At 41.5% G+C, this 22,127-nt stretch overlaps 1 protein-coding gene and 1 long non-coding RNA gene across 15 annotated transcripts in view; both read left to right on the forward strand.

Annotated features, from left to right (window-relative positions):
* The window catches only part of pleca (plectin a), a 103,585-nt gene extending 95,510 nt beyond the window's left edge, over positions 1–8,075 (forward strand). For all 14 annotated transcript variants that reach the window (XM_056399803.1, XM_056399804.1, XM_056399805.1 and 11 more), the window contains 2 exons: positions 18–7,010; positions 7,140–8,075. In XM_056399803.1, the coding sequence (XP_056255778.1) occupies positions 18–6,215 (6,198 nt within the window). In that variant the 3' untranslated portion in view covers positions 6,216–7,010; positions 7,140–8,075. The remainder of the gene's footprint in view (positions 1–17; positions 7,011–7,139) is intronic.
* A 5,876-nt stretch (positions 8,076–13,951) lies between these two features.
* Positions 13,952–22,127, forward strand: part of LOC130184052 (uncharacterized) — a 38,763-nt gene continuing 30,587 nt past the window's right edge. The window contains exon 1 of the long non-coding RNA XR_008829919.1: positions 13,952–14,073. This is a non-coding gene — a long non-coding RNA (uncharacterized LOC130184052). The remainder of the gene's footprint in view (positions 14,074–22,127) is intronic.

A 22,127-nucleotide genomic window follows, 5' to 3' on the forward strand; every position in this document is an offset into this window, starting at 1 on the left:
CTTTTCTTTCCAAACAGATGGCGAATGCCCAACAAGAAGAAATTGAGCAGCAGAAGGCCATGCTTCAGCAGTCTTTCCTCACAGAGAAGGAACTGTTGCTGAAAAGAGAAAGGGCCGTAGAAGATGAGAAAAAGAAGCTTGAGAAACACCTGGAGGATGAAATGAATAAAGCCAAAGCTCTCAAAGATGAACAAGAGCGTCAGCGGAAGCTGATGGAAGAAGAGAAGAAGAAACTTCAGGAAATAATGGATGAAGCTGTAAAGAAGCAAAAAGACGCTGAAGCAGAGATGAAAAACAAGCAAAAAGAAATGGAAGTGCTTGAAAAGAAAAGGCTTGAACAGGAAAAACTTTTGGGAGAGGAAAACAAAAAGCTCAGAGAGAAACTCCAGAACCTGGAGGTTGCCTCCAAACAGGCTGCGTCGAAAACAAAGGAAATTGAAGTCCAGACTGATAAGGTTCCTGAAGAGCAGTTAGTTGCCATGACAATGGTGGGAACAACAAAGAAAGTTTTCAACGGCTCTGTTGAAGTGGATGGAGGGAAGAAAGATGAATCACCATTCGCATTTGAGGGAATAAGAGAGAAAGTTCCAGCTGAAAGGCTCCATGACATTGGCGTTCTGACCAAAAAGGAGTTTGACAAACTGAAAAAGGGCAAAGTCTCTGTGCAAGAACTCGGAAAGACTGATAGAGTTAAATCATGTCTGAAAGGTCAGAACTGTGTCGGAGGTGTGTTGACTCCATCCAAAGAGAAAATGAGTGTCTATCAGGCCATGACAGAGAACAAGATCACTCCTAACACTGCCACCATGCTCCTGGAGGCTCAAGCAGCTGCTGGGTACATCGTAGATCCAGTGAAAAACAAACTCCTCTCTGTAGATGAAGCCGTTAAGGATGAGCTGATTGGTCCCGAGCTCCATGACAGGATGCTCTCTGCAGAGAGGGCAGCCACTGGCTTCAAAGATCCCTACACTGGGGCCAAAATCTCTCTCTTTGAGGCCATGAAAAAGGGACTTATTGACAAGGAGCAGGCCACCAAATTTCTAGATGTACAGCTTGCAACTGGTGGCATCATTGACCCTATCAATAGTCATAGAGTACCCCTGCAGACCGCCTACAAACAGGGTCAGTTTGACGGAGACATGAACAAGAAACTCACTGATCCCAGTGATGATATCAAATTATTCATTGACCCCAGCACTCAGGAGCAACTCACTTACAAACAGTTACTGGAGAGATGCACCAAAGATGCAGAGACAGGCCTGCTGATACTACCAGTGACTGATGAAGCTGCTCAAACTGAAAGAACATACACAGATTTGGAGACTAAAGAAGTCTTTAGTAAATCCACCGTTGATGTGCTTTTTGGAAGATTCAAAGGAAAAACTGTCACTATTTGGGAAGTGATCAATTCAGAGTATTTCACTGAAGAGCAAAGGCGGGAACTGATTCGTCAGTACAAGACAGGGAAGATCACAGTGGAGAAGATCATCAAAATTGTCATCACTGTTGTGGAAGACAAGGAGAAAAACAATGAAAATTTGTTTAATGGTTTGAGGGCCCCAGTTTCTGCCAATGAACTGTTAGAGTCTAAGGTTATAAACAAAGACTTGTTCAACAAGTTGAGTAACGGCAAGATAACAGTTAAGGAGATCTCTGAGATGGAGTCTGTGAAGAAAGCACTACAAGGAACACCGACCATCGCTGGGCTGTTGAATGAACCAACCAAGGAGAAAATGCCTTTCTATCAAGCTATGAAGAAAGAATTACTGTCCCCAGAAACCGTAGTGAACCTTCTTGAAGCTCAAGCAGCGACTGGGTTTGTCATCGATCCTGTCAAAAATGAGAGGGTCCCTGTTGATGAGGCTGTTAAATCAGGTCTCGTAGGCCCAGAACTGCATGAACAACTTCTGTCTGCAGAGAGAGCTGTCAGTGGCTACAGAGATCCATACACAGGAAAGAAGGTGTCTCTGTTTGAGGCCATGAACAAAGGCCTTATCAAGAAAGACCAAGGCATTCGTCTGCTTGAAGCACAACTCTCAACAGGTGGAATTATCGACCCTGTTAAAAGCTACCGCATCCCACATGAGGTTGCCTGCAAGCGTGGATACTTGGATGAGGAAATCGCCAAGACTTTGAACAAGAACACCGATGAAACAAAGGTCTTCTATGATCCAAACTCACAAGAGGATACAACCTATGCACAGCTCATGAATAAATGTGTCCCAGATAAGGAAACTGGACTTCTGTTGCTTCCCCTCTCAAAGAAGGCTGCAAAGCCAAAGAAAGACAAACAGATTACAGAGGCTAAGACAAAAGAAGCTTTGAACCAGACAACTATGGAGCTGGAGTACGGACCCTTCAAAGGAAGAAAAGTAACAATTTGGGAGATCATCCACTCTGAGTACATCACAGAGGAGCAAAGAATTGAGCTAATCCGACAGTACAGAATGGGGCAGGTGACAATTGAAAGGCTGATAAAGATTGTAATAACAATGGTTGATGAAAAGGAGGACAAAACAAAGGAAGATGCCTGTTTTGAAGGCCTTAGGGCAGCAGTCACTGCCAGATCATTACTTGATTCCGACATCATTGACAAGGCTACATTTGATCAACTCCAACAGGGTAAAAAGACACCTAAAGAAGTCAGTGAAACTGATAAGGTCAGGAAGTACTTGCAGGGCACAGACCGCATCGATGGCATCACAATGAAAGATTCAGATGAGAAGTTAAGCATATATCAAGCAATGAAAAAGAACGTTTTACAACAAAACACTGGGCTTGCACTGCTAGAGGCTCAAGCTGGAACTGGTTTTATAACTGATCCAGTCAAAAATCTGAAATACTCTGTGGATGACGCTGTGAAGGTTGGAGTTGTTGGCCCAGAACTTCATGAGAAGCTTCTCTCAGCTGAGAAAGCAGTGACAGGATACAAAGATCCGTACACAGGCAACAAGATTTCTCTATTCCAAGCAATGAAGAAAGAGCTCATACTAAGGGAGCATGCAATCCCTCTCCTGGAGGCTCAGTTCACTACAGGAGGGATCATTGATCCAGTCAGCAGCCATCGCGTTCCCAATGACGTGGCCATTCAGCGTGGCTATTTCAGTAAACAAATGGCCAAGTCCTTCAATGAACCATCAGGTGACGTTAAAAACTTCATCAACCCCAACACCAATGAAAGTGTAACTTACAAGCTGTTGCTGGAGAAATGTGCAAGAGATCCCACCTCTGGTCTGTGCTATCTGCCTCTCTCGAAGGTTGAAGCTCCGGGTCCTGTCGAGAAATCTTACCAGTACACAGAGGAGCAAGCCCAAACAGATCTGGCCAACACTCAAATTGAGGTCCCTCATAAGAGTTTTGCAGGAAAGAGTCTGACCATTTGGGAAGTCATGAACTCAAATATGCTTCCAGAAGCAGAGAGGCGCCGCCTGATGGAGCAGTATCGCCTGGGGCAAATCACAAAGGAAAGAATAGTATTCATCATCATTGAAATAATTGAACAAAGAGAGACTCTAAAGTCAGAGCAGAGCATGTCCTGTGATGTCATCAGAAGAAGAGTTACCATCGAGGAGCTTTACAGTGCTAGAATCATCGATTTGCACACCTACAACCTCCTGAAGCAAGAAAAGATGACGATTCGTGAGGCGATGGAAATGCCTTCAGTTAAACAGTACCTGTTTGGTACTGGTTGTATCGCTGGAATTATGTCAGACAGTCCACCAAAGATCAGCATTTACCAGGCTATGAAGAGTGGAAAGATTAAGCCTGAAGTTGCTTTGAATCTCTTGGAGGCCCAGGCAGCAACAGGGTTCATGATTGATCCAGTGAAAGATGAGCTTCTAACTGTTGATGAAGCTGTGCGCAAAGGACTCGTGGGCCCTGAACTCCATGACAAACTTCTCTCTGCTGAGAGAGCAGTCACAGGTTACAAGGATCCATACAGCGGAAAAGTGATCTCCCTCTTCCAGGCTATGAAAAAAGACCTGATCCCAGAGGATTATGCATTGAGGCTTTTGGAGGCCCAGAATGCCACTGGTGGGTTAATGGATCCTGAATACTACTTCCATATCCCCACAGATGTGGCCATGCAGCGTGGATACATTAATAAAGAGACTCTTGACAGAATATCCGAACCTACTGGGGATGTGCGAGGATACACTGATCCAACAACAGACGAGAAACAGTCCTATTCTCAGCTTCTAAGACGATGCAGGGTTGATAAAGAAAGTGGTTTGCGGCTGCTTTCACTGGCAGACAGAAGACTTCTCTTCAAGGGTCTCAGGAAGCAAATCACTGTGGATGAGCTGCTTCGTTCACAGATTATCGACCAAAAGACCTACAACGAACTCACTGAGGGCATCCTGTCAGTGGAGGAGGTCAGCAGAGACCTGAAGAAATACCTTGAGGGTACCAGCTGTATTGCTGGTGTGTATGTAGAATCTAGCAAAGACCGCCTGTCTATCTACCAAGCCATGAAGAAGAACATGATTAGACCAGGGACTGCCTTTGAGCTCCTTGAGGCTCAAGCTGCCACAGGATATGTAATTGATCCCATTAAGAATCTGAAACTAAATGTCACAGAAGCCGTGAAGATGGGCGTCGTTGGCCCAGAGTTTAAAGATAAACTCATCTCAGCTGAACGCGCTGTCACAGGCTACAAGGAACCTTATTCTGGCAAGACCATCTCTCTATTCCAGGCCATGAAAAAAGGCCTAATTCTGAAAGATCATGGCATCCGTCTGCTAGAGGCTCAGATTGCTACTGGTGGAATCATTGATCCACAGGAGAGCCACCGATTGCCAGTTGAAGCAGCGTATGAACGCGGCCTGTTTGATGAGGAAATGAATGATATCCTCACTGACCCATCTGATGACACAAAGGGCTTCTTTGACCCCAACACTGAGGAAAATCTCACCTACCTACAGCTGATGGAGAGATGTATGATCGACCCAGAGACTGGCCTTGCTCTTCTGCTGCTGAAAGAAAAGAAGCGCGAGAGGAAGACTTCCTCCAAATCTTCTGTTCGCAAACGAAGGGTCGTCATTGTTGACCCAGAGACCGGCAAAGAAATGTCAGTGTATGAGGCGTATCAGAAAGGGCTCATCGACCACCAGACATATCTGGAGCTCGCAGAACAAGAATGTGAATGGGAGGAAATCACCATCACCTCATCTGATGGAGTTGTGAAATCCATGATCATTGACAGACGGTCCGGTCGGCAGTATGACATTGATGATGCAATTACTCGGGGCCTGATTGACAAGTCAGCTCTGGATCAATACCGAGCAGGAACTCTGTCCATCACAGAGTTTGCTGACATGTTGTCTGGAAACATGAGTGGAGTCAGATCACGTTCATCTTCCTTCGGTTCCTCTTCCTCCTACCCAATGAGTCCAGTACCTTCCATAAAAACACCAGCAACCACCTGGAATGATCCAACAGAAGAAACCGGCCCTGTAGCTGGGATCTTAGACACAGAAACACTGGAGAAGGTGTCCGTGACAGAGGCTATTCACAGAAACCTTGTGGACAATATAACAGGTCAAAGGTTGCTGGAAGCCCAGGCCTGCACTGGAGGCATCATCGACCCAAATACCGGAGAGAAATTCCCTGTTACAGATGCAATGAACAAAGGGCTTGTGGATAAGATTATGGTTGACCGCATCAGTCTAGCCCAGAAGGCTTACAATGGATTTGAAGATCCAAGAACCAAAACCAAAATGTCAGCAGCTCAGGCTCTGAAGAAAGGCTGGCTGTACTACGAGGCTGGACAGCGATTCCTGGAGGTCCAGTATCTCACTGGTGGGTTAATTGAACCGGACGCCACCAGCAGAGTGTCTATAGATGAGGCTGTGAAAAAAGGCACCTTAGATGCACGCACTGCACAGAAGCTGCGTGATGTTAGTGCATACTCCAAATACCTCACATGCCCTAAAACCAAGCTGAAGATCTCTTACAAGGATGCTATGGAAAGAAGCATGGTAGAGGAGGGGTCTGGTCTACGACTGCTTGAGGCTTCATCTCAGTCGAGCAAAGGCCTCTACAGTCCCTATAGCATCAGTGGGTCCGGTTCTGCTACTGGGTCACGGTCTGGCTCAAGAACTGGATCCAGGTCCGGCTCCAGGAGAGGCAGCTTTGATGCTACAGCATCAAGTTTCACCACAACCTTCTCCTCTTCCTCCTACAGCTCACCAAGCTACGGCCGTCGATACTGATGAGTTAAGAGTGATTTTCTAAGGGAAGGATTCACTATAAAACCACAGTGCTCACCAGATGCCTATTTCTCAGTGGAATAAAATACTTTCTTTATTCTGCTCTGCATGTGGTCGCTACAGGACTTTTAATATTTAATTTTCTACAAGTTGCATAATTTTGATTTTTGTATATTTTACATTTTAGTTAGTCAGACTTTCTGATTACCATACTGCAAGAATTTAGAGTACACAACAGTGTACATGATTTCTTTTTTTTAAGTTTAATCTCATAAGCATTTACTGAACATGAATTTATTTACTTCCAATATTGTGTTACACTAACTGAAAGTGTTCATGACCATTACTCTAATTGAACCAAATTGGGTGTACAAACAAACAAACAAACAAACAAACACATTCTCTGTACATGTATATTTGTGATTATTAACAAAAGCAGTTTAAAGAAAGAGATAAAAGCCACTCTGCAGAGCAGAATAATGAATCTCCTGAATATGAATAACACTAATAGTGTCTGCTTCAAGAATGCCAAGCTTCAAGATCTTTTCTCTCCTGGGGTACACTGCCGCATATACTCTGCCAATATCTGAGCTCCACCCCATTCCCAACTGTCCTAAAACCTGGAGTTACAGCAACATGCTAGCCTTGTGAAGTGACCTGCAAACAGCAAGCTCCCTCAAATGGAAGGAATATGTAGCCTGTTATGACCATTACCTCCATCTGACAGTTCTGGACTTTACACACCAAACCTCAAGACCCAACACATACAAGTCCCTGCCTTTTTGACACTTCGAAAAGGTACGAAAAGAGATTATTTAACTTTTAATCTATTGACAATTTTGTTGTAATTTCTATGTCTGTGTCATTTAGTGTCTGTGAGTCCTTAAGTCTAATGATTTTCTTCAATGTCTAATTTTTGTGTTGCAGGTATTGTCGTCACAGTTCATCTCATCTCCAGCTCTTTTCGCAGATGTCTTCCAGAGATCCGTGGCATTAATTTGGGCTGTGACCTTTATTGTAATCAATACTTTTATGCAACAGTACAGAAACACACTTACTCATACATTGTTCTATTAGAATCCTTTAACAGTGGACCATTTTGAAACGTGCATCTAATCTTGAACTCATGTAAAGGCCTAAACCATGCTTTGAAAGTGCCTGCAAAATACTGTTTAACACTTTATTGGGATGTTGAGTATTATAAGATTGTGCAGTGGTTACACTGTAAAATGACTGATGCATGACTGAAAGAGCAATGCTATCCATAATGGTATGATTACTGTGTTATCAGGTAAGCCTTTTTATTGTCCAACTACAGTATGTCACAATCTAACGTTAAAATAATAGTTCATTTCTGTGTGTAGTTAAACAGGGCTCAAGTGTATGGTTTGAATGTTTAATAGCTAACATTTGCATTATTTGAATATTCTGCACTTCACAGACAGGTAATGTATGTACTGTATATTGATGATTATATAGAGCACTATTGCTGAAAGCCATTAATTAACATTTCTTTGAGAAAGATCTTTAAGCTTTGCCACCAGACCCAGTATTTGTATTTTCCATTACGTATACTTTGTTTTCATTTTAATTCTACTTTGTAAAGCAACACATTTGATCTATATATCATTTTATTTTCTTACTCTATATTTCTGCTTTGCATGATTTACTCACATTTAAAAGGTGCAAAATGAAATAGTTGTATCCATTAAAGCATTTTTTCTTATTACGTTTCAAAAGGTTTGAAGGATGTATTTTAATGAGGGTAATCAAGCCTTGTTTAAAATGGTGTATTTATAATAAAATGGTGACAAGGAATTTTATTGTAACACCTTATGCTATGTAAATAAACATGGAAATGAATTTTTTTTCTCTCAAGTTTATTCATTGTAATTTTGACCAATGGCATTGTCTTTAAATATAATGAAAATAGATCTCAATTAACATTGATTTTATATAGTCAAACTTAGTTTTTCATTAGCCTGTAATGCCATACTCATATTAGAAAAATGTACAATTCTTCAATAATCAGTCAGAACTAAGTTACAGTTTGGAATTTCCTTGATTGATTGAATTATAGGACTTGAAATTTTCACTTAGCTATGACTAATATATTCACTTCTAAAGATGTTAACACAAATCTTAAACTGGGTATTCAGGCTCCTGATCTATGTTTGTAAAGCAAAGATGATTTCTCACCCTTTCATTTACTTGATCTTTTACCATCTACAAAGTTGCTACCTCCAAATGTTTTTGTACACAACATCACAGTTAATTTAAGTGCCTGTAAATGCTTTAATTATCTAAAAGATGATGGAGGCAGAGAGCTGCAGCCATCCATTGATGGTCTGTGAACAAATTGGGTTGTCAAATCTCAAATTAATAATACCACACTTTAAAAAATAATCAATCACAAATAAAAACCCTGCATTCAGAAGTTGTGTTGAGAAGTGTTGTCATGAAAATGTACATTTCAGAAGAATGTAGAAATAGACAGCAGTATTCATTAGGCAGAATAGCACCTGTCTATATCATTATTGCTCCTACATCACTGCGCAGAAACAGTATTTAATGTTGACTAATGATTGCAGGGGGGATTCCGCTCTTGATTGGTCTCTTTGGTCTCTGGTCATGGGCCAAACATGTTTGTCACATTTTCCCACGACTAAAAATGATACATTTGTACAAAGTTCAGCTGGGTCACACCTGCAGATGTGTGAAGGGGGAGAGGGGGGGGGCCTAGATCTCCACAGGCAGAAACCTCACACTGAACCTGAATCAGTTATCAAACAAATGTCTATGTCCAAGGAAGAAGTGACAGTAGCCGCCGCCGCCGCAGCCGAGGAACCAGAACCGAGGCGGCCGAAATGCACCCGGTGCCGCCACCATGGGATCATCGTCCCGCAAAAGGGCCACATGAAGTTCTGTCCGTTTCTCAAATGCGACTGCTGGAAGTGTTACCTCATCACACAGCGGACTCAGATCGCCACCCTGCAGAGAAACCTGAGAAAAGCCGAGAGAAACCCCCATGAGAAACAGCAGCAGCAGCAGCGTACCAGCGCCCCCCACTGTTTCAGCGGGAGGAAACCGGCGGCTCCGGGGACTCCTAGCGCCTCGGGTCCAGATGGAGGCGCTCGCCCGTCGCTCACATCTGGACTGATGAGTCCCCGATCCTCAGGGGCCCCGGGAGTGCTGCTAGTATGACCAGGAGCCCCCTGGACCCACGGGGCAGACTAGCCCTGGGGGGAGAGCATGTGGCCGGTTTGGGGAGCAAAGAGCTGCTGCCCCTCTCTTCCAGCGAAGAAGGAGCTTTAAGTAAGTTGTGAGTTAATTATAATGTTTAACTATGAACCTGACTGGACTGAAACTATTCAAAGTAAAGAGAAATATGTTAAATATTCATATTTAGCTGAACTGGTTAGCAACAGATCAACAATAAATTATGATCCGCTGAGAGCGCCAAAAATTAATGTTACAAATTAAAATGGCTGACATTTATTTATTTTTTTTAAATGTTTTTGGCTGGCGGGTTTTGTTTGTTATGTTTCTGGCAGAGCGGTTGTCATTAGAAAGTTAAACCCACACAGTTTTGAATTTTCTATCTAAATGACCTACATTTTATGAGTAGCTAAAAATAATAACTTTATTTGAAAGAATCAGATGAATGTTTTCATCAACGGTCATCCTCCATCTTGTGGTTTTCCCCCGTTTGTGTGTATTTCTGTCATATAGTTTAACTTTGGGGACAAATTCCAGAATAAAGATCAGTTCATGTCCAATCGGGGGCAAAAGCCATGTCCCCAATTTGGACCAAGCTGATTTTTGTGTCAATTGTTCAGGTCAGGGTAAGTCTCCAGAATTAAATGCCACTGTAAAATCACTTTTTTGTGTCATCATGGCAAAATGTGAGACACCTACTGTGGCGGGAAAGACCACTGAGGAGGTTTTGAATAATCTAGCATAATATTGATGTATAAAATGTATTTTACGTGGGCTAATTTGAGCTACTTTATATGATGCTGGGCAGCTTGTGAACTTCCCCCATGGGAATCAATAAAGGTTTGTAAATTATAACAATACACCATGCTTCATTAGTTGGTAATATTTGGCATTCCTTGTCTGAATCTCCAAATAATGTCATCAGATAAATGTAATGAACTAAAAAGTACAATATTTGCCTGTGAATTATCGAGTAGAAATATAAAGCAGCAGAAAATGGAAACACTCGAGTAAAGTACCTCAAATAAATGTACTTAGTTTATTTAATGACATCACCGTGGGGGAATTTTGACACAATTTTTACATGTTCTCTTTCAAATATATATTCTCCTTCCCTCTCAAATATATTATTAACAGAACAGTTGTTGTTAGCTGCAGCCCTAATGTTATCATGTATATGACCTCCCCATATTATGGTGTGGGTGGATGTGAAACCTCCTGACCTAAGCACACTACTCTAAAATAAATGAAGGAAACTTTAAGAAGATTTTAATGTTCAGATTTATATTCTAATGTTTCCACTTTTCTTCCAGATGCTCCTTACTTCAGTGATATAGGGCCGACTCCTCCTCTGCCTGTTATCCACTTTCCATTCAGGATGCCCGACCTATACCCCAGCAGCTATGCTGTGTTGCCAAGCTTGTATGGGTTCTACAATGACAGCCTCTGTGGAAGAAGAATATTCCCCCACTTCCAGCAGGGGGCAGTGAATTACCCGCCTCCACAGGAGCTTCGACCTCCAGCTGTAAGTAGCCATTTGTCTTTTTGCAACACACTGCAGACCAGCTGTGTTAAATATTAACTGTTACTCTGGCCGTGAGATTTGTCACATAATAAAGATCCTTGTCTTTCTCAGGACTGTGGACAGGTCTTCTTCACTCTTCAGCCGCCCCCCCTCCCAGAGCCCTTCCAAGAGGAGCTGATGCCGAGGCAGTTCCCACAGCCTCCCCTGCCCAGACACAGTGAGCCGGACACACAGGAGCTGGATTAATAATACAGGCAGACTACATCGCAGAGGAAGAGGAGGATGAAGGAGAGTTCAGTCGTTTCTGTCCAGGCGGATGCTGTTTGTTTGCTGATTGTTGGTTTGAATGTTCTGCGCAGTGTTTCTTGTTAATGTGCTGATAAAGGTTAGAGGCTCGTTTCGTTGATAAAGGAAATGAGCTGATGAAAGAGACAAAGGTTGAATTATTTTGTATTTCCATTTTTCAGAATTGATAATAAACAACAGTAAGAAATGTTTTGTTTAAGACTTGTTTTTATTTTTCAAATGAGCACTGCGCTGGTTCAGTTGAATACTGGATTAGTCATTCAACTGAAAATGAATCATGACTTATGATAATCATTTAATAATTTCACAAATTTTTCAAACAAAAATGACCAAACTTTTTAAATATGTACTTTTTGGTTTTTAAACTCTTGGCTCTCTTGGTTGGAGAAGTAGCCCAAGTTTTTACTTGAATAAAAATACAAAAGATATTGGCATCAAAATGTACTCAAGGTACCAAAGTATTCATTTTACAGAATTTCCCATTTCAGAGAAATATACAGTACATATTAGTGACTTGTAATTATTGAGGCATTAATGTAATGTAATGTACTAATGTAATGTACTTCGTTACTTTCCACTACAGCTGATTTCAGTTCAGTTTGTGAAGTTGACATTAGATAGATAGATAGATAGATAGATAGATAGATAGATAGATAGATAGATAGATAGATAGATAGATAGATAGATAGATAGATAGATACGGTGCTGAGATGGGGGGGGCAAACACCTTCACTCTAACCATCACTCCCATGTCAGACTGTGGCCCAATCCCAATGTCCCCCCTGAACCCTGAACCCTGAACCCTGAACCCTCAGACTTAATTGACATCCCCTGGTGAGTGATCGAGTGTGAGAAGCTGCAAGGGCTCAAAATGCTATAAAGAGGAATGGGACAGAACTTACACCATGTGACCTTGATGATGCCAAAACATTTGCATTCAGTTGTGGGTTTGGGACTTTTGATTGTACATTTTTATTCCCTCCCTTCACTCCCTGTTTGTACAAAAAGTAATAACTAATAATTAATAATGACAAATAACTCCACAGTTCAGGCTCTGAGTCACAGTGAGCTCTGTGTTTATTATGTCATATACTGTCTGTTTTCTTGTAATGCCAACATTAGAATTTGTTCCTTTCATGCTTGTTTAATAACGGTTCTTCTTCTATCTTATTATATCTTGCGTTTTATGGCCGTTTTTATGGCCGTTTTTATGGCTAGTTTCATGTTTGGCGTTTTTTAAGCTTCCCCTGATAACAGTGGAAACCCCGTGTTTAATATCACAACACTATGAACTTTGGGTAATTCCCTCAGGCAAAGTCTGCAGAAATGCGGACTTACAGAAAGTGTCCATAAGGACTCAATGTGTCTGCTGGAGAGTCCTCATGCCCTCGATGGTTCGACAGTGGGACAGAACTAAACCCTCATGAACTAACCAGGAATGCGCCTCAAAATCTGTGAGTCTGTGAGGGGGGACATTATCTGTAGTCTGAGTGTTAGAGGTCTGAACTGATCTTTTTCTAACATTTTCATAGTTATTATCTTTGCAGCTTTACAGATGTAATAAAATCCAGCTCAGCGGGTCTGATTGCCCCACAGCAGTCTGCAGAGCTCTTCCAGTGAGTCCCAGTTTATTTAACTGGATCGAGGTGATGTTGGTGGGAGTGAAAGGAAAAATAACTCCAGGGTCTTGGACTGGACGATTCTCTAAAAATAGCAGCAGCACTCTGTATAAAGGTAGATACATGAACATAATCACTGGTGTGGTCCAGCAACAAATCCCCACTGGGATTAAAATATAAAGTGTCGCTGTATGAACAAAAAACCTTGAGTTAAATATTCAGCAGGCAACAGAATAAACCACAGTGAACCACACTGACCCTGTGCTGGTTTATTGCTTGTTTATTGGATACCAGGAGGGGGGCGTACACCGTGACTCCGCCCCCCTCTGCCCTCACCATGCTGGTGGGATTTTTATCAGAATGATTCATGTTGGCATCAGCAGCCTGAAGGAGTTCACTCAGTGCAGCTGGAGAGAGGAAGAACTGTGTCGACCTCCGAATACCTGACAATACTTCAGACACATGAGTCACTTCAGCTCTTTGTCTCCATTTCTCTGTGTTGATGGTGGGAGACAAAACATCATGGAGTCACATGGGGATGAAGTGGTTACTGTGTAACTTGAAATTGAAACTTAAAACATAACATCACTCAATGGAAACACAGTCCATTCGCAATGTGTTTTGTCGACTTTTCTAAAAAAAAGAAATGCTTCTATTTTGTGCGAAGCTGCGATGGAAACCCAGCTAATGGGAATTTAGTACCACTGATAGATGAAGATCCATAGAAGGTTATTGCAAAATAAATAACTGCAGCTTTATTCTTAGTTTAAATCCCAACTGCAGCAGAAGGAAACAGATAAATGTAATAAATGCAAGTAAAACACTAGAACCTCCCTCCTCTGTGTAACAGCTTGTTTTAGTTTGGAGCCGGGAGCAGACACACAACCCTCAGAAGGTTTTGTAAATGATTTAATAAGATAAAGTTGCAAGAGCGTAGAAGGGTTAGCTGGGGACAAGGGCAGAGCCTGGTAGACTGTCTGTGGCGTGGTCTGCCAGATGAGTTGGCAGCGACGGCGTGACAAGTTAATTTGACGCCAGAGTCCCTAGGCACAGGAGAGGTTTGGGTAAGAACCATTAGAAAGAACTCCAGAGAGTGCAAGAGGATATGTGTCACTGACAGGCCAGAGCACTTGAGCTACAGGTGATGAGTTGATTGCAGACAGGTGTGGAGAGAGGCCAGGAGCCAGGGGAGGTAAGCCACGCCCACAACACATACACAGACAAACAGGGAGACGCAGACAAATACAAAGGAAAGGGAGGGAAACTAAGTCACAGCTGAGCCATAACTCTCTAAATTACACTGTCTATTGTGTTATTCATCATGTACTTTAATGATGATACTTATAATCATCCAAAAACATGTCTCAGTAGAAGTGTGCAGGAGAAAACCTTGTACATCTATTCTGTGAGGCAGCTGCACAGGAACAGGATGTGGGAATCGTTTCGGTTTTCATGTTAGCAAACTTTTTGCCTGATGAAGGTTTAAGATCAAAATGTCCAAATAAATCGTTTGCTGCAAGTCAGACAGTGTGCAGGATTTTTTGATTGCCATTAAATTTTACGATTAACTTTAAGACATCAGAAATTAAATAAATAACTTTCATTGTTAGGTTAGTGACTAAAAGTGTAGGATTACTGGTCCATGTTTTCATGTCTTCACTATGAAAAAATAAAGATTCATTGCAGGGAGTCAGAGGCACAGAAGGTTGTGAGACTGAGCAGCAGGTTATTATGACCCATAGTTACATTTTGTTGCTAGGTGACATCTAGTGGTCGTAGTAAGGATGACAGGAGCAAAGGGAAAAGTGCGGTGACGTAGTATAAAGAGAGACAATGAGGGGGGGGGGGGGGGGGGGGTGCTAGAGCCAATCCCAGCTGATATTGGGTGAGGGCAGGTTACACCTGGACAGGTAGCCAGTCTATCACAGGGTTTGACACAGACCAAATACAACACACAGCAGGTCAACACTGGTGCCTGTGTGAATGTACAGTCTGTCTGCTGAACAAGTTCCACAGTTCAAACACTGGAAGCTTTGTTGTTGAAGGAAGTGATGAAAACATAAAAACTGCCCCCGTCCTAACCTTCAGCTCTTACTGTCAGAGGATCTTTGTCGCTGTTGTAACTGCACACAAACCTCCGTCCTCGCTGTCGGTTTGTGTGCACAATAATGTGAGTGAAAGGAATTCAGGAGTTTCTGGGTGCGATCTGGATCATAATTAAAGTGCTGAGTGTTCAAACTGAAATAGCAACACAACCAACAGCAGGTAGCTGCTTTTCATACATTGCATTGTGCAGGTTTTTGTCACCTCAAACTTTTCTTCAGGAACTAAAAGGTTCCTGTGATCCAGTGTTGTCTACGTTTCTACCGCGGCCTAAAGTTCCGGGAAGATTATGGATGATTATTACTTAATATTACATTATTCACAGCACTTTGAGGACATAACATGAACGAAAATACGGACAAATTGCATCCCGTATATATTCAATACAGGACGCAGCATTTTATTTTCAAATACAGGTCAATCCCGTATTATACGTAACGTAAAATGCAGCAAATACTCGACCAGTCAGAAATGTTCAGCACTGCAGACCACACCCCCCAATAGTACTACTGGAAAGTACTACCCCCTGACCAGGGATTTTTTTGGGGGTCGATCTATTACCCCAGAACTAAATTTAGACCCTGGTTCCTGCGGTGGAAACGCGCATAGTTCCTCAAAATGTTCCTGGGGAAAGTTCCTGCTGTGGAAACGCGACTCATGTAAGAAACTCATAAAATGTTCTTTTTTACCAAACCAGCACAGACTCTGCACAAACTATCAGATTCATCATTGCAGCCAAATCAGGGCTATAATTGTGCATATTTTTCCAGCATTATGTTTCCAGACTTCAGTTTTATAAGACTGGTAAAAACATGACAAACTACTCCAGTATGGGTGGGTTGTGTACTCATTTGTTACTAATATACAGTTGGCACTACATGACTAAAGAGACGCCTACTCTCTGAATAGCAGTTCTGAGGAAATTCATAAAATCAAAGAGATTATCTGGCGTCTGTAACAGTGAACATGTAACCAGCTTTGATAAAGTGCCAGGAAAACAGACTCAGCCTTAGCACATGATACTCGCTCTACCAGGTGAGCTACCAGAGTTCCCCTCGCAAAATTATTAAGTATCAAAACTATAGTATTACTACTATACTACACTAGTACTATTTGTGTAGACAAATGTTCAAAATACTAAAATAAAAGTATAATACTGTCTGTCTATATTATATTGTGTATTGTATCCTTGAGGCCTGACAAATGTACTGAATGAACTTCCTCATAAAATGTTTTGTTAATGTTAAAATTACTTTGCTGTGTCTGATGTCGTGTCACCGTCACCCTGCACGAAGACAAAATGAAGACCCACTCACTTAAACATGCTCCATGGTTAAAAGCTCCAGAAGGTGCCTTTAATGTTGCCTTTAAAGGTGGTAAAGATAAAGTTATTTATTTTAATTATGTCATCTACATATTGCTGGGTAGTTAAGTTATATATGATTGTGTGTCTGTGTTAATTGTTTCTCTATTCACATACACATACATATATAAGCGGGCCTTTTAAATGTGGGTAAGATGGCTAATAAAAGAGCACACACACCGACACAGTGGAGAAAGAGTGAGCTGCTAGCTGCCATGCAAACTGGTAAAACAGATGTGTCATGTCTCATCTCCGGTGTCAGTGTCTGTGGGACACTTCGATCTGTGATCTGTTTTAAAACTTATTTGTGGGCTGCAGCTCTCTCTTTCATCTCCAAGGTTTACCAGCACCGTGCTGGACAGGTGACGGGTGTGTTACAGTGTTTGTGATCTGAGACGTTTCAGCAGGAAAAGGGGCAAAGATGTTGTGTTCACCTGCTGATCAGAGCTGGAGCCGATTAGATACCTGCGTCTGCAGAGTCATGTGACCTGGTTGCGAAAGCTGATTGTTTCCTTTTCCATTGCAAACAAAATCCAGATGTTAGTGGGTCTTTGCGGGTTTTTTAAAAATCAGAAATAATAATTACACCTTCTGGCCCCATTAGCAATAGCATCATAACAATGATCTGTCTAATCTAATCTAATCTAATCTAAGAGGCCCATAACCCTAGTGTTATCTTTTTTCTTTGACAGTCAGGTGACTAAAGATGAGCAATCCTGCTTCGTCCAGCTCAGATAAGATCAGATCTTTTCTGCGGCTCTAGAAAATATCATCTGAGCTTTTATGTCCTCCATACTAGACTATTGACACTGCTATCAGCTGACCAAACATTTACAGACGATACAAAACGCTGCTCCAGACTGTTCACATGCTCCAAGAAAATCACTTGTTTTTAAATGTGCTTTATAAATAAAGTTATTAGTATTGTTATGATATCACAGACAGAGCATTTTGGATTCAAACTTTGAAGTTTGGATTTCAAATAAAAAACTGACAACCCTCGTCCTCACAGCTGTGACATGTATTCACATCCCTCACTAATATGGTGATTCAAAGTGACCTTTTATGTACAAGCCTAAAATTTCATGTTAACACAAGAGCAGAGCTGTTTCCCCAGAATCTCCACCCTGCTGACTCCATCTGTTTGTGAGCTGTGATGCCAAATAGTTACTGTCATGTCAGTGGACGTGGCCATGACAGTGATAATCCCGATGTTTTCCTGGAAATGAGTTTAAAAACTGCAAAAAAAAAAAAAAAAGTGAAAAAAAGTTTCAGCCAATGACAACGGAATCTAAGGTTTTGCTTTTGCAATCAGAAATTCAGTGTTACATGTTTTTCCACGGACAAAAAAATATATTTATATATACAGTATGTTTCAGATGTTAGGTTTCAAATCAGCAAATCTGAGTGGATCAAACCTGAAAACAAAGAGGTTCCAACCCCTTCCCCTTCCATCAGACAGAATGTGAATCACTGTATGAACTGTACAAGTCAGTGAAGGTCGAGAGGCAGCATCTCTGTCACTGGTTTTATAATGCGTGCGTAAAGCCACAGTTGCTCAAGACTTAAAGTTTATCAGCCTGATTATGAAACACTGACACTTTTTAATCATTGTTTATAGACGCTTATTATCACAGCAGTTTAGGTGGGGCAGCTGTCACTTTAACTGATGTGTGTTATCTCTTCTGAACAATAGTTGGCCATTTTCCACTTTCACTTACAACCTTACAACTGTATTGTGCATGTAGGTAACTGTAAGGATGTTAAGAATGTGAACCTTAGGTAAGCTGCTGACCTTTGGGGTGAGCAGGATGTCAAGAGATACATTACACATCTGGATTCTATGCTTATATTGGTGTTTAGGAGTTTATCTACATCCCGCAGAGATTTAGTGATGCACCCCCTTTTAGGAGGAGGTAAGCAATAAAAGTGAAACACAGAGGTAAATGTCTCGAGGTTAACAAATGTTAGCTACAACACCCAGAACAACATACGATATAAGCAGCTCAAGTTCTGTCAGTGAGAGACTTGGTGTTTGTCCTTCGTGCACGAATAAACCAGCCATATTGAAGTGCTGACTTGTTGGTCTGATTTGTACACTTTTCCATCTCTCGGTCACAAGAAATCGTCTTTTCAATAGTTCAGATCCTTTTGCATAATGTTGATATATGATGTTTTTTTATTTATGTTGTTCTACTCTTTTTATGATCCTCTGGCTCTTTGGCTTTCTCTTGTATCTGGCTTTATTTTTCTGTAACTGTAGCTGCCATTACAGACAGTTATACCTTTTTAAGTTCATTTAGTAATTTGATTTTAAATATAAGAATAATTTACATTCTAAATAAAGCATCATTATTGGTAATTAATAGAAATAGTTCAAAACATACACAGGAATGAAAATGTAAAAAGACCTCTCTAATATTTCAGAGGAACCAGTGTTTTAGTGTTTGGGGAGTGTGGGGAGTGTGGGGTGTGTGGGGTGTGTGGGGTGTGTGTGGGGTGTGTGGGGTGTGTGGGGTCTGTGGGGTCTGTGGGGTGTGTGGGGTGGGGTTTGTTATTGTGGTGAACAGATGAATAAATAAATAAATGAATGACTCATGTGGCACTTAGATGACCAATGGTGGAAATATGATCAGTCAGTCAAACAGTCATTCAGGGACATTCCACCATTATAAATGTCGCCCCGCTGATATGGCCCAGCCAACAACAGTTGATTATATCAGCTTTAAATAGGGGATTTGAAAGCTTCTTCCTCCACCGCGTTTAGACTATTTCATATTTCTCTTTTATATGTTAAACGCTACATTTTATTTTACGTTTGGATAGAGCCAGGTAGTGGTTTCCCCGTTTCCACTCTCTATGCTAACAAACCATATTTGCACATTAGCCTTAGAATTCACTATTTGGACTTATGTTATTTTTTAAGTATGAATAAGCAGGTTTCCGTGGAGATACTTGGTTCACCTCTATATCAAACAACAGTATGTAAGTGTGTAAGTCAACAGAGGTGGCGGCGAGTTAACGGTGGTATAGTTTGACCCTCATTCTTCTACGGCTGAGCGCTGCAGACGTGTGTGATCAAGCAGTGAGCAAACACTTCAGTGTCAGTGTGTTCAGCCCCGCAGAAAACCTGCCAGGACTTTTGTCCATTATTGATGTATGAGAGGAGAAAGACTGGGTGTGTCCGAGATAACACAGGCTGATAAAACCTGTCCAGTGTGCTCGAGGAATGCAGAACACACTACATGTTGTTTGAGAACAGAGAGCTGAACTGTTTCAACAGTCAACAGCTAGTGAGAGTTTTAAGAATCACATAAAAGAGATTCCTCAGTCACAGATCAAAATTAACTGTAGGAATCATGTCAGGGATTGAAGTTATTGAATATTTCAAATGTGTTTTTTTTCTCTTGATCCATATTATTGAGGTATGTGCTTATGTATGTGTGTGTGTGTGTGTGTGTGTGTGTGTGTGTGTGTGTGTGTGTGTGTGTGTGTGTGTGTGTGTGTGTGTGTGTTTTGCAAGTTTCCTGAGAATCCGACAAAGATTCATCAGAACTGCAGAACCAGATCTGATAAACTGTTCCTCACTTCCTCAAAGGGAGATTTCCACATTAGGGTCGGTGATTAAAGCTCGATAGAACATTCTCCTTTACCAAGGCCAAACAATCCAACACGTCTTTTGTTCTCCAGTCTGGTTTTATTATCTGTTGAATATGCATTGTGTCATTGCTGTGTCGTAATTGATTATTATGGTTGTATGTTGAATGAACTACTATTCAGCTGAATCAGTATGTGATTCAGATTCTGTTTTCCTCGACCAGATCTGGATTATCATCTGGATCTACACCAAACTGTTCAAACGCACAAATCTCAGCATCATAAAAAGTCTGATTTTTATTTTATTTATTTTTTTTTTTACATAATTTACTGAGAAATTGACAAAAATGGACTTGAGGAAACACATGTAAACAAACAAAACACAAGGAAACATGAAATCTTCAAACACATGAGCTGCAAATACTCACAACACAACAGAAGTGTTTCCAGGGGACACTGAAAAGTGATGAACCTGGCTGCGACTTGTTGTTCGATGCCCAACTGTGAATTCTGAAGTTGAAAGCATTGAACAACAAATGTGTCTCAGCAGATTCATCACTTTTTTATCAGTAGGAGTGGGTCACTTTCAGTTTGTCTGTACTTCCCGTTCCTGTGAACGCGATATCACTGTAACGCTTTGATGCAAAGGTCAAAGGTCAAAGGTCAAAGTCCCAGTGACCTCAGAAAACGTTTTTTTGGCCTCCTGAAGGCGATGTCTCTGTAACGCCATGAGGGAATTTCTTCAAATTTTGTACAAATATTTTCTATGACTGTGGATAAAATCTGAAACTAGTCTGAGTGCAGGAGGGATACAACCGCAAGGAGGTGATTTCTAGTTTTACATTATTTACTGAGAAACTGACAAAAATGTTGAAAAATGCCTGATCTCACAACATTAAGGAAAGTGATAAGAAGAATTCCCTGGATCTGCCCATGTAACTGGATCATTCTTCCCTCGCCAACTAAAACAAACAAACAAACAAACAAACAAACAAACAAACATAATCTCATTGGCGGAGGTAATTATGATAAGGATCTGGTAAGAGGCAGGGTTCATGCAGTAGAGTGCAGGTTAGCTTAGTTTAAGGAGAATGTGTGGACGATAAGAAAGAGGACAAATCTGAACAAAAACAAATAATCTGACCTCTTTATTTTTAGAGGCTTCTAAAGAGAAGTGCACGGATACTAATGATGTGAGCAGTCAGGGGCTTTCAGAGCACAGTGAACTGGGTGTGGCGTCGACATCAACGGACAATGGAAACTCTATTAAAAAACATTCCTGGGCCGGTGTATTCGCTGGGAGAGTCTGAGCAATATCCTGCAGGAGCCCTAGACAATGTGGAGAGCTGCAGGAACAAACGTTCTGGTCTTAAGTGGACAATGAAAGACATATGATGAGGGTTATGTGGAATAAATTGAAATGAAACGAGCACAATACCCTAATTGGATCTGTGCCTTGATTTGGCACAGTGGCGACTTTTTGTTTCCATAAATGGATAACAACCAAACTTAGTGTGTTGAATCAGAGCTTTTTAAATAGTATAATAGATTTGATCATTTTCTATAGTGGAATGATAAAAGTCTGTCTTTATTGTACCAGCATTCAGAGTCTTTTTCTGGGGTTTAAAGTGAAAGTTGTGTCACTCATAGTGAAACCTGAGGCTGGTTTCACACCACCGCCCCCACCCCGCGCCTCCTCCACCACCGCCCCCACCCCGCGCCTCCTCCACCACCGCCCCCACCCCGCGCCTCCTCCTGCCCGAATGCCTAAAGACTTTCACAACCCTCAGGCTGTCTGAATACCATCCAACGGGAGTGTATTGACCTCTGAGAGCGGAAACATTTGGTGAAGTTTTTAGTTTCGGCACAGAACTTGATTCTGTTTCAGAGAAATGATCTAAGAAAAAGCAGTTTAGATTAAAAAAAAAAAAACTAGAAGAGTTACAGTGTTGAATAGTGAGCAGAAGTGTTCAGCACAACATTATGATGTCACAGCGAAGTTGATCTTTGACCATTTGGATATAAAATGTCGTCACTTCATTTTATCCTTATACACATTTCAGTTAAATTGTGTCGTAAGAGTCACCTGGTAGACAGTGTACCATTAAGGTGTTGTCCAACCTGTGGCCCTCTGCTCCATCTCTCTCTCCCTCGCTTTCCTGTCTCTCTCACTGTCGCAAAAA

Source organism: Seriola aureovittata, chromosome 16 (assembly GCF_021018895.1).
Source record: "Seriola aureovittata isolate HTS-2021-v1 ecotype China chromosome 16, ASM2101889v1, whole genome shotgun sequence".
NCBI lineage: Eukaryota > Metazoa > Chordata > Actinopteri > Carangiformes > Carangidae > Seriola > Seriola aureovittata.